Here is a 13,863-nt window from a genome sequence, read left to right as displayed (position 1 = left end):
AAAAAAAAAATTATTTAATGCAATATTTAAAGTAGCATTCACCCTCATTGGAAAAAAAGAGTGTCATACTAAAAGGGCAAAATAGTAAAATTATAAAAAAAATTCACCAACCTTGGTTACAACAAAATTTTCCCTATTTTCACCATCCGTTAGATTAATCATGTCAAATTTAATTTTTAGGGTTAGCGATGGAAGGGCTTGACATTTGGAATTGTTCTCAGTCTTCTCTTGTTGGAGTTACACATATAATCAAACATTTTCTCTTTTTGGTTATTATGTAGAGTCATAGACTATAGTCCATGTAAATTCGCCATCTAATCAAATTGCATATATGAATATCAAGAACGGGAACACACTCGTAAATGCCCTAAAGTCAATTATATTGTTCATAATGTACATTGTGTTATTATTATTATTTTTTCAATTACCTAAATATTGACTAATATTAACTTGGGTATTTTGACATGTGGTATAATATTTTGTGGAATTTAACTGCTACCACACAAACAGGGGATTATATCAACAAAATGCCTAACAAATTTGATGATTGATCTATCACATGGTAGATTTATGATATCCAACAATATAATACTTATGTAGAAAAACTATTCTCACATTACATTTGTATCTTTGATTTATTTAAAATTTTTTTATAGTACATCTTTGATTAAAAAACTACTTGAATTATAATTTTCATTAAAAATCACAGAAGTCTAAGTCAAAAAAAGGGATGGAGATTTTAGGTGCACAAAGTAAGCTTATCAGTAAAGAATCAGAAAAGACAAAGAGACGTCATATAAAATTCTTTTTTCTTTTTGTTTTTGGGAGGGGGGGGGGTGGTTGGGGAGGGATTAAGGATAGGAAGTACAACAATGCAACTTTGGGCTACAATTAAAAAAGGGAGAGAGCAGGAGGTCCCATCTGGAGGTAAACAACCCAATCTACTTTTCACATCTGTCATTTATACACCATCTATAGAAATGCAATCCTAAAACGATGTAGATGATAATGGAAAAACAAGAATAAGCAATGCACATAGATTTACGAGGTTCGGCAAGATTATCTACGTCCTCGGTGAGATGAGATCCTGCTTCACTATCAATGGAGAATATGGTTACAGTGCTCGTCCTTCACACCTCTCAGTATTGCTTGCATTACAGAGAAAGAAACCATCGCTACAAATATATAGTGAAAAACCCTAATCTGGAAAGAACACAATTTCCCTCAAATAAAAATTTCGAGTAGGGGGCACAATCCCCTACACTCTTGCTATGTAGGGGCCCTCCTGCCCCCTTGTAAGCCCCACGGCTCTCTAACCGGCTAGTGGGACTGCCGTCCTGCCTGTCGAGGTGCTGCACCAGTATTCCCAAGGGTAAACTATGACGGAATACAAGATATCGTACACCAACATCATCCACATCATTCTCACTGGTGTAGGGATCTAACCTCAGCCCTAGACCAACCTCTTGGCAGATAATGTCATGAGCGGAGTTAATTTTTAGTGCACATCACTGGCATCAGTATCAATCATCACCAATACTAATATACAGATCGGCCATAACAGGTAAGATTGGACCATTTTACCCCTCAAATGTCGATACATAGTTCTCGGACCATTTTGCCTTTCCCTATTCTCTGATACGACATATACGATATTGATTAGGTATCAATATCGACTACAACCAATCTGACCCCAACACCTAAAACCATTTTCATGAACCACCTAAGAGAGGAGAGATTATCATTTTAATAAATATTCTCATTTGGATGATGCCTTGAAAGGGTGATTATTCCATTTTCCATTTTCCATTTTCCATTGAAAACCTTATGCACTACTACTTGGTTGGTAACATGTAAATCAGAATAAAAATATTTATATTCCATTCAAACATTAGAAACCAAAAAGAGTAGTGATGTGGATAGTAGAATGAATAGAGAAAGAAGAAGAGGATACATCATAAACGGATGCGACACGGATTGTTTACTCAACTAATAAACAGTTAGATTTTGATCAAACTCAAATGGATATTGATCCGTACTTCTAAAAGAAAAATGGATATCATCTTTATTTCATGATATTTAAGTATAATAACACTCTAATGGCCATAAAAAATTACAAGTGTTGTTACCCATAAAAGAATTATTAAAAACAAAAAGAAGATGCTATAATGAATATTGACTTTTTAGTGGGACTTTAGTTTTTGGTAGCTCTACTTTCAACTGGGATTCAATTCATATTCTCTCTCTCTCTCTAAAAGAAGGACAAAAAATTATGGGTTCCAGTCCTATTACATGCATCTCAAAGACTTTTCTTGGAGCTTTCTGTCTACCATGAACTGGGTTCTCTCTCTCTCTCTCTCTCTCTCTCTCTCTCTCTCTCAAACAAGAGAAGTGTACATGTTTTGCAAGGTTTCTAAGTTTATTGGATATTGAAGCCAAGTATATTAGGCTGAGCATGAACCAACAACACTCGGCTAATTGGCTCAAATTTTTTTATTAAAATTTGATACAACTCACCAATTGGTTGAATCTATGGTTCAAGGAAGCTGAATCGGCCTGAATTGTATAAACACAATTTAAATCAACCCAAATCATGGTAGGTTTCGGCCCATTCGATCGATGCCTCTGGTGTTCAATGTCTTGATCAGTTTTTTTTTCTTTGGTCAATAATGTCTTGATCAGTTTGATTGTTGTGTTCTTTACCTGACAAAAGAGCAGGTTTAATTAGATTGGAGCCTAAGGTAACAAGAGCCTAATTAAGTTTGGCATCAATCCAAATCAAGCATGTAACATATCAAAAGGTCATGGTCAGTGACAAATTTCATAAGACTAGACAGTATAAGTGCTTGGGTTGGAGACTTAAAAATGATCCAGGCGGCCTCAGAATAAAGATCAAAATTCTTTGATGGTGGCGATGGAAGTGATTTGCCATTAATGTATACATACAATAATAAAAAAAAAAAAAAAAAAAAAAAAAAAAAAATTCAGCAAAGGATCTGGACGAACACAATTTATAAAATCAAACAATAGAAGAGAAGGTTACTTAGAACTCACTGATGATAAATTCCTCTAATTAATTAATTTAATCAAATTAAATTGAGTTTGATGGATACATACTAGATGTTGTAATTAAAATCAAACATAATTTTCATATTAGATACATAGCCCAAGCTAGCACTAAGTTGATGTCCACACAAGCATTGCTATAAGATACACTAATCATTATCCTTTAGCTCCTAAGATTTTGAGATAATTAGTATATCATACATTATCTACACATTGAGTGCCACAGTTTTTCTTTTTGTCTGAGCTACTGAAAGCTCTCAACTAATGTGTATTTTATTTATTATTATTATTATTATTATTATTTTCTGGTGGGTTACTATTAACTTAGGGCTAGCTTTACATCAAGAGAAAGATCAGTAAACCATGAAGGCTTGGACCAAGAAAAACCAACAAAAGAGCACCTTTCTCTAATCTCTATGACACAGATTAGTTGTAGTATAAGCTACATTATTACAGGTTTGTGAAAACCCAATTAACTCAACAATGTATCAAATTCAGATATTTATTCAAAATGGTAATATCATATCTGATACACAAGAGTATACAATACCATTTGGATGGTCAAAATGAGAAGCCAAAAATAAGAAAAGTACAAATAAGATGAAACACTGAATCTACAATCAATTAACTTAACTATTGCATCAACAACAGTTAAATGATCCTAACTTCTATGATTATTTGAGTTTTTATGTGGTATATGGTAAATAAGTGTCGAAATAGAGGCTTGGTTGAGAGAGAAAAGGTAGAGCAATATCAAAGCTTGTGGAGACTAGAAATATTCATTTCCAGTTCTGCTGTTGGCTGATGTCAGAAGAAAATAGGAAGTAGTTGACAAGAGCAAATGACCTTTAGATTTAAAAGTTCTTCCCTGTGTCTTCTTCACCTGTAGAAAGAGAGACTGTTTGCTTTTTGAAATTGCTCTTTTATTTTATTTTATTTTATTTATTTATTTATTTAGTTTTTTGAGTCTAATCACAATTGCAATGGATGATAACCTTTGTTGCTTAAAAGAGAAAAAAAAGAAGAAGAAGATAATCTTTGTTGGTCTCTTTTTTTTGTTTGTTGCTATCTAAAGTTATTCCTAGGAGGCTGTATTGCTTACATAGCTTGAAGACAACCTTAGTTGGTCTCTTCTTTTCTTTGTTGCTATCTAAAGTTATTCCTAGGATTCTGTATTGCTTACCTAGCTAGCTTGTTCTTTACTCTTGAGCTCTCAATATTGATGAGTTAAATGGAGTTATCTTGGATCAATGAACATTGGATTTACTCATAGAGCTCATTTCTCCACTGATTTCTCAACACTTGAGTCACTTTATGATTGTATACAGTTTATTTTTCAAGAAGCTTTGGCTGCTTTTCCTTTTCACAATGGTAAATCATAATTGGAGTGGCATTATGTTTTTAGTTGGGGTTTTTGTAGTATTATAGTGTTCATGGAGGAAGTGTCAGGCCCCAATTTTTCAGTTGGGCATTTTGCCTTCATGAAACTTTTTTTTTTTTCAAAGTTTACTAGGTTCATTAAACAAGCATTTTAAAATGCAGGAATAGATAAGAGGAAAGTAAAAAGGGGATGTTTTATATATGTGTCTATATATATAAATATATATATATATATTTTTTATTTGAAGGCGCCCACCTCTCCAAGGTTTAAGGAGGATCATAATGTACACAACCTTACTCCCTCTTCGTGAAGGAGCTGTTTCCCAACTTAAACCCATGATCAATAGGTCACAATAGAATAACCTAACCATTGCACCAAAGCCCATTTGTAGTTGAAAAAAAAAAAAGAATGCCTGGATTGATGTGGAGCAAGCCCTATATATATGTGGCACTAACAATATTTGGAATAAATGAACCCTTGTTTGGTGTTGTTGTATGCAGTGTTCATGTGAGTCCATGCCTGTTTTGTAGTTTCCACTTCCCATGAAGAAGAGATTGAAAAGAAAGGAAGAACTAGATTTATAGTTTAATTCTACTTTCTTTCAATGTAATGTTGGTAATAAGAAATAGGTCTGTGCTTCTTTTTTTCCCTTTTTAGCTTTTTATGGTGTTGGTGCCTTGGTGGACTGTCTGTTGTTCTTAAAGAACTTTTGCTAGAGAAGGGAGGACACAGCCATTATGTTTCTTCTATGGTAAAGTAAAACATGTGGAGCCTTTGGGACCAGTACCACCACCACAACGCGCCAATTTGAACAGCCAAGGGGTCTCTACCAATGTGTTACTCACCCAGGCTGATCAGTTCATTAGATGTGATGACTGAGGAACAGTTTAAGCTAGTTGTCTGGCTGAGATGGCATCTCAAATGGGTGCCATGTGTTTACATTTGTATTCTTCATATCAATGTTGAGGGTTAATGTCTTTGATTCTGTAGCTTGGGTTGTGGCTACCTCCAAGGTTCAAGGTGAAATTTTTTTGGGTTTACATGGAGTCATTTAAGAAATTGTATTTCTTTATTTTCTCTATAAATTGATAGTGATGGGGTTATTAGGTGTGAAATTTTTAGGATTTACATGAGGGTTATTAGGGTTACTAGGAATTCATTGTAAATGCAGAGAGGTGTGAGAAATAGAATTTGTAACCCTTTCCCCATTGTTAGTGAAATTCTCTCATCTCTCTTTGTGGAAGTAACTAAGCCACCCTGTCGAACCATGTATATCCTTATATAGTGGGCATGTAATTGTTTCTTTATGTTTTGTTGTGTTTTCTATATCATAAGTTGATTTCAGTTTCTACAAACAATGGATTGGGGCACAATTTTCTCAGGTTGTGTTTGTTTGGCAAAAATGAACAGAAAGAAAATATTTATAAGAAATTTTCAAAATAATAATTCTTGCAAGATCTTATAATTGTTAAAAAAAAACAAAAAAAAAAAGGAATTTTATCAATCCTAAGGTGATTTCAAATTTGAAAGAAGAATAACTCTTCCTTTTCCTCTTCTTTCCCATTGACAAACAAATAACATCAAGGTTAAAGAACCCGGAATCTTGTCTGTGGGTCGAGTCCAACTTGAATTGGATGGCCGACCTATTCTTCCAGTTGATCCCCCAAAAGTGGATCAACCTAAAAATGGGTAAAAAATTACAAAATACATACATATATAAGTTACCACGTATTCTAATGTTCATTTTATTTCTCTCAATGACCTTGACTACAACTAGGGGTATAAGTTTGGCCCGATAAACCCAAATCAAGAAACCTGCTCAAAACTGGGCAACGGGACTTGGTTTGGGCTTTTCAGCCTGCGAACTAGGCCAATACTCAAATTTCTAGGCCCCAAGGGGGTTAGGCTGAGGTCTCGATTTGAGTCTAGCTTGACCTTATATATATATATATATGTATAATTAATTATACATAATTACATCATACATTATAGCATCTAGTATCAATCAGGTTCAACCAGACCAGCTTAGCCTTGTATGTAATTATATATATAATTATACATAATTACATCATGAATGATGGCTACAAGCCTACAAGTATCAGTCAGGGCCTATCAGGCCTAGCCAGGGTTAACTAGGGTCAATTAAGGCCAGGCTAGGTTAGGCACAAGCCCAATAGGTGGTTACCTAGATTGAGTTAAGGGAACCTAAAGTTTGACTACTGAGGTTTTAAATATTTTGACTCATGTGCTCCCATAACTGCAACCATCTTCGGTGAACCCATCAACTAAAGATCTCTCCAGAACACCATCATCACCATTGTGGTTCCATTGCTCTCTCTCTAGTGATCTTACCCTTTCTTTCACACTCTTCCCTGGAGATTTTTACAATAACCATCAGGAATTGGGTATGCCCCGAACATCGCCCAAATTCAAGATCAGGACCAGTTAACTCAATCGATTCTTATCCGGTTTTGAAACCATGGATACTTTATTCCTAATAAAAAAAAAAAAAGTTTCCCTCCACCTACAAATCGATGATCATATTATTCGTCCCCTTCCTCTTCTATCTTGAAAATCTGAATTACTGTTTACTATTTCTTTATACCTTTTCAAGCACAATGATCGCCATTTAACCAAAAGAGAACACAATGATGGTCATCCGTGAAAGAATTCCTTCATTGTAGCGTAGCCTAGGAAAAACTTATTTTTTCTTATATTTAAATCTGTTGTCAAACAAGCAGGACCTTAATTTCAATGAAATCGGATTTGGGAGCCACTGATGGAATTCTTTCAACCCATCACGTCCCCATCATAGTGCACCAAAGGCCTAAATTTTTCTCCCACCCTCTCCCATCCCACATTCCCACTCACATTATGTGGTCCCACCACATTTGCTTTTGTCGGCTCTTGGTTTCACCCCACCACCACCACCCCCTTCACAGACTTAGTCTTCCCATCCTAATCTCCCCCCCTCCCCCCTCCGCCGGGGGCTCTTTCATGTTTGGATCTTTTAATTTTAGTCCATCTTTCCACAGTAACCATTGTTTACTGGGACCCATCAAAGCCAAACCAATCTCCCAACTCCCCCTATTTAGTCCATTCTCTATTTTAAGGCATTCACCATAAATGTTCACAGAGACAAAGAGGTAGAATTTTTCCCACATAGACAAAGATCCAAAACAAGATCTCAAAACCCCAAAAGACTCAGGTTCTCACAAGCAAGAATATGAAACAAAATTTCAACCCCCAAAAAAAAGAGAGAATATCAAATATACCCAGAGAGAGAGAGAGAGAGAGAGAGAGAGAAGAATCCTAGACATCTCCCTTCTCTGGTCAGAAAAGGAGGAACCCACCTCACCTTGGTCCTCAATACACACACAACCCACCCACAAAGAATAATTAAAACCATTTATTTGACAAGAAAAAGGAGAGTCCCCTTTAGAATATAATAAATTTAAGGACAACTATACCGAGACTAAAATATTATTAATATAATAATAATAGCAATTTTTTATATTAATAGTGAGAGAAGGCCAAAACAACCCCCTTCCAGCCATCCTCTTTCTCTTTCATTCATAAACCAAGCCGACACATTTTAAGCCACCACATGAAATCATCTCAAATATTATTTCTTGCTCTCTAAGCCTGTGCCACCAGAGAAGCTCTCACTCTGTCTCTCTCTCTCTCTCTCTCTCTGAAGACACACAAAGCTCTTCTATTGCCTTCCATGGACACTGCTCAATGGCCACAGGTATATAGTTCTGTTCCTAGGATCATGATCTGCATGAAAATCATGAAATTTTCTTCATTTGTTTGGTTTGTTGAAGCTGTTTAATTACACCTTATGATTGATTGTATTTGAAGAAAATTTAGTGGGTTTCCTGTACAAGAGTTTGTTAATTCCCCTTCTCTTATATTTTCTTTTGTGTTTATGTGTGTCTTTGTGGAGATGATGTGTGTAAACATCTGGTGAAAGTCCCCACTTCTGTTTGATTTCATGTTGTTGTCATCTGAGTGTTTCTTTTCTCTTTTCTTCTTGAAAGTTGAAACTTGAAAGCACTGCACTTTTTCTTTCCTTCTTTTTTTTCCTTCCTCAAGCCATAAAGGAATGAAAAAAAAGGTATTATTTGTTATTATTATTTTTCTTTATTTTTTCTCTTTTCTTTTTTCTTTTGCTGGTGTAATCTTGAAAGTATATAGCACCTACTTTGTTTTGTTTGTCTCTTTGTTTGCTCTTACTTTTCTTTTCCTTCTATTGCTTCCTTTTGAAGTTTGTGGATTTTCCCTTTTTTATGGTGGTTTTGGATTCAGGAGATTGGTCTGGTGAAACCAATGGAGGAGATGGTCTCTAATACATGCTCAAGGCCTATGTTAGAGAGGAGGACAAGGCCTCAGAAAGAACAAGCTCTGAATTGTCCAAGGTGCAATTCAACCAACACTAAATTCTGTTACTACAACAATTATAGCCTCACTCAGCCAAGATACTTCTGCAAGACTTGCAGAAGGTACTGGACTGAAGGTGGGTCTCTTAGAAATGTTCCAGTTGGAGGAGGTTCAAGGAAGAACAAGAGATCTTCAACATCTTCTTCTTCATCTTCATCAAAAAAATTACCTGATCTCACTCCATCCACTACTTCCTCTTCTCAAAACCCTAAGATCCATAAAGGTCAAGACCTGAACTTGGCTTTCCCATCCACACATGAATTCAGTATTGTTTCTGAATTTGTTGAGTTACCCAACACTGAAAATAGTGACAACAGAAACAGTAACAACCCTTGTTCATCTTCTTCACCTTCTCTTTCAACACTAGGGTTGCTGAGGAGTGGGATTAATACAAGGGGATTGAATTCCTTCATGCCGATGCCGAATTCAGATTCAAATACTGTTTATCCATCTGGTTTTGGACAGTTGCAGGATTTCAAACCAACACTTAATTTTTCTCTTGATGGGCTTGGAGTTGGAGGTGGTGGACATGGGAGTCTACATGGGGTTCATCAGGAGAGCAGTGGAAGGCATTTATCTCCTTTTGAGGATTTGAGACAGGTTTCAAACACCATTGAATTTGAGCAGAATAGAGGACAAGGGGATTCAAATGGCTATTGGAATGGAATGTTGGGTCCAGGATCATGGTAAAGAAGAAGAAGAAGATCAAGTTAAAGTACAAGAAGAAGAAAATATTTAATGGCCTTCCTTTTTCTTTCTTCTTTTCTATTTTCTCTTTTTTATTTGCATGGTGGGTAACTTGTTTGGAGTTCTATAGAACTAACTGATAGGATAATTGGGTTCCCCCCTTCCCCCCCCTTTTTTTTTCTCCTTTATTCCCTTCCCCTCTACCCTTTTTTTCCTTGTTTTCTTCACTCTACTCTTGGTCATTTGAAGCTTATTTTAGGTTGGCTTCAAAAGGGTGTCATGGAATGATGTTTAGGAATAGAAGAAGAGGTCAAGAAAAGCCATTTTTTTTCTTTCTTTTGCAGGGAAAACATATAGAAGAGAAGCAAGGCTACTACTTGGTTTGCAGTATATGGCATTTATATACATCTTCTATCACAAGAAAAGAGTACTACACAAAAGGGCACCCAATGTTATTATGCTGTTGATGAGCTTGGTACAATTAATTTTCAAGTTGTAGGTAGCAGGATGAGCTTGTGAAATGTGGAACTTTGTAAGGAGTCTAATGGACAGAAGAATGACTGGTTTAATTTGTTTATTTTAATTTTAACATAAAAGGTTTTGAGTGTCTTCATTAGTTATTATTCTCTTTCTTCTTATTATTAATATTATGTTCATCATTGATAGCATTATTAGTTCCATTCAAGTGGGTGGAAGCTTGAAATTATATCTTTGAATTTGGTTCAGTTCCTGTCTCCCTTTCTTCCCCTCCCCACCCAAACCCCTTTTATTTTATTTCTTCATGGAAGCAGGTCAGGAAATTAAGTCAGGTCTCATCATCAGCACCATCAAAGATTCTTCCAGCCATGAAAGCATTTTCATGAAGCAAATATGAGTTGGAGAAGAACAGTAACTATACTAGGTGTGGCCCATTCTGTAACTGTAATGGTAGACCAACTTTAAGGAAAGTTCTAAAAAAAGGAATTAAAAGAGAGAAAGAGAGAGAGAAGCCTCATCACCTCTTTCCTTTCCTTTTGGTTCAATTTTTAAGAACACAAACAAATGGAGCTCAACAATCTACAACAAGTTGTATTGACTTGAGAACCAGTTTAATTACCTGCCTCAACCAAATGCCCACCTAATAATTTCTAAAACCACTCAAGTTGCCTCCTTTTCCATGTAAGATCATTACTTCCCATGCCATATCTTCCCTCCTTTTGTGTTTAAAAAAAGAATAATAGTAAAAGATTCTGACAATCCACCCAACTTTGGTCGTCAAAAGGGACCCATAAACATTCTCATGGGCAAGCGTGCCAAGGAATTATAATCTCTCTCTTCCCCACTTCTGCAAATCAGTCCAAAAGTCCACAAATGGACCCTTCCACGCTTCTCTTATATATTTTTTTTTGTTGTTGTTTTGAGGTGTTCCCCACTCAACTGTGTTTAAACTTTAAGCAGCAAATGAGGATATGCAAGCTTCAGGCTTCAGCTTTCGGTGACAGAAAAATGATAATTGGTGTTTGTTGATTACAATTTATAAGTGCTTTTGGGTACCCATTAATCCAAATGGGATGTGGTGGGATTAATGATTTTGCAGTTTTTATAATTGGAGTCGACTTAAATAGTCTCTGTGGCCCTTTTTCTAACTTGATTGTTTCTCCCATGCAACCCAATCCCAACCAGCAAAAAGTAGAAAAAGGGGAATGAATTGACTTAACAAATGAAGGACATTTGGAACCTCTTCAGATCTGAAACGAACAATAAAAACACTAAATTAACAATAGGTGGTTCTCCTCCCTAGGTTTTGGATTTTGCCTTTGCATAAGAATTGGAAAAGAGTTTAGTTTTCTGTCCTACACTGTTTTTTGAGAGGAGCAAATCTTATGATCTTATGGTTCGTTTACATATGGTTTTGGTCCCACCTCTTTGTAGAAATGAAAATCTAAAACCAATGAAAATCGTAAAATAATAATCATACAATGTAACACAATGATTTATATGCATGATTCAGTAAGGTTGCCTAGTATGAGATCTGCCTAATTATCAACGGAGAATAGAGTTACAGTCGGTTGTCTTCACACCTCTCTCAGATTATAGAGAAAACCATCTCACTACAAATATATAGTGAAATCTTTAATTTATAGGCACATATTACCGAAACAATCATGTAGCCTAAGAAAGCAAGCAATAGTAAACCCACCCAATGGAATAAACAACATTTCCGGCGATGTAGTGAGTAGCAAAGGAAGCAGAGGCTGTGATACCATCAATTGCCCCTATTTGTAAATTACCCCTCTTCTTATTTAGGGGGTTGAGGCAACAAGCAAGAAAATTAAGCCTTAGCCCGAGTTCAACAAATAAATATACGTCTCTTTCTGTACAATGCCAAGGCACTTTCTTGAGGGTTAGACATGAGTTCAATGAAGGGTAGAAAGAGAAATAGAAGAAGCAATACAAGGGTTTTTTGCTATTCCCGCGAGTCCATACTGACCCCACAACCGCATGGACCGGGTCATATGGGAGTTGAATGAGAATCATTCAACTTAAAGCAGTGAAGAGCACTAAACACCCCCGTGTGAGTGGCCCAAAGTGTGCCTAGTGGGAGTCGAACTCAAGACGTCCGAGTTTACGACTTGTACCAAGTTCGTTGCTCATCAACTGCACTACCCCCTTGGGTTATGGTACCTAAGATAAGTAATTATGTGATACCCATGAAAATTCAGGTAATTTCTCCGATTCAACTAGTATCATAGTACTTGAATTTCTACGGCAAATCAAGATCGAGGAAAGGAAGTCTTCGAATCACTGACACAAATCCATTGTCAAAATTTTTCCTCAAGGCCTACCACCCCCAAAACCCCGTTATAGACCTTCATTGAGGCCCCTAATGAAAATGACGGTGACTTTGTGATCATTAACCTAATCCAACAAAATTTGATAAGTGTAGTTAACGAAAACACATTTAAAATGGTGTTCCCCTTTTTTCCATTGGTTTCCCAAAGATATGAGGAAAAGGGCAAATGGCTAACATTTCCATTTTAAACAAGTTTAAAACACGTTCTCCTCTTCCCTCCCCCCCCCCCCCCCACCCCCTTCTCCCTCTCCATCTCCCTCTTCCCTCTCCTCTCCCTCCCCTCTCCCTCTTTTTTAATTTTTTTAAGACATTAGAGTTTTTGAATAGAATGGCTACTTAACGCACTATATCTCTCTCTATCTCCCAAACTCCGATCAACCTGATCCTTTCCCAATGTGAAGCTGACTTGAACAGCTACGTTTCTCATGATATCACCTTCAACTAAAGTTCAATGCACGGGCCTCGAAATTGAGTTACAACCTAATGCTTCAGGTGAAAAAATGTTTCTAAAATTATGACTCCCAACTCCAATTGAACATGCATCACTCCAAGAGTGTATTTACTATGTTGACGACATTGAACAATATTATCGCCAAGCTACAATTCTCAACAGGACTTTGGACTTTTTTTTTCTTAATGTATGAATTTAGATTGATGTGGATGATGTGTCTTAAAATTAATAATGGGTTGTGGAATATTTATTCAGTAAGCTTGATGTTATAGTTGTTTTGAACATTAGATCAATGCAGGTAATAATGTAATAATTCCTCAATTTATATGAGAATATTGCCTCGTCTCGTTCTTTGAAATCTGCACGTTTGAAATTTGTACTCTGTTTTCCATCTTTTTATCTTACTGTTTCGACTTCTTCAGCATAGAGTATGGACTGAGTGGACTGCAGAGCCAACTGCCTGCAGCTAGCTGAAGGCATAACAAACACTGTGAGTTCATCAGTTCACAGAAATCTGAGATCAACAAACACTTCGTCCTTCAATTCCCCAACTGAAGTTGTCAAGAACTTAAGCTTTTAACCTCAATGAATGAGAGCTTATTTTCATCCTCGGCAAATTCAAGTTAGACACAGACTCCTACCACCTTGGGACAACTGGGTTATTGGTCTCAACACTATCAAACGTTCAAGAGAAAACCCAGGCACACAATACAATTAGTGTCTCCAACCGAACCCAAAATCCCAGCTAAGAACCATACCTGCTTCCCATTTGATCGTTTCTTATATCTTAGCTGGTTAGAATTGAACACAATAATAGATTGCACTCATCCAAAGCAGCTATCAACCAGGGGAGGAAGCAAAAATGATAGATGCATCTTATGGTCTCCGAGTCTAAAAAGTGGATTCTGACCAAGAATGATGTATTTGTTGAGAAGGGCTATTCTGTACAAGGCTTGGTTAAGCCAAAAAGGTGAGGGGGTAATCTTTAAACCAAAACAATCC

At 36.4% G+C, this 13,863-nt stretch overlaps 1 protein-coding gene across 1 annotated transcript; it reads left to right on the top strand.

Moving 5' to 3' along the window:
• The first annotated feature begins 7,995 nt into the window (after nt 1-7,995).
• On the top strand, nt 7,996-10,198 carry LOC122061174 (dof zinc finger protein DOF4.6-like). The gene is made up of 2 exons (XM_042624380.1): nt 7,996-8,198; nt 8,759-10,198. The coding sequence occupies exons 1-2, from the start codon at nt 8,175-8,177 to the stop codon at nt 9,578-9,580; spliced, it is 846 nt and encodes a 281-aa protein (XP_042480314.1). The 5' UTR covers nt 7,996-8,174; the 3' UTR covers nt 9,581-10,198.
• Nucleotides 10,199-13,863: the final 3,665 nt, after the last annotated feature.

This window comes from Macadamia integrifolia, chromosome 14 (genome assembly GCF_013358625.1).
Source record: "Macadamia integrifolia cultivar HAES 741 chromosome 14, SCU_Mint_v3, whole genome shotgun sequence".
Classification (NCBI taxonomy): domain Eukaryota; kingdom Viridiplantae; phylum Streptophyta; class Magnoliopsida; order Proteales; family Proteaceae; genus Macadamia; species Macadamia integrifolia.
Note: the sequence above shows the minus strand (reverse complement) of the source record. Positions and strands in the feature narration are given on the sequence as shown.

What these genes read in the sequence shown, in the direction of transcription:
- LOC122061174 (XM_042624380.1), top strand. Translation starts at nt 8,175, where the DNA reads ATGGACACTGCTCAATGGCCACAG. An exon ending in ACACTGCTCAATGGCCACAG is followed by an intron (nt 8,199 to 8,758) that starts GTATATAGTTCT and finishes TTTTGGATTCAG; the next exon opens with GAGATTGGTCTGGTGAAACC.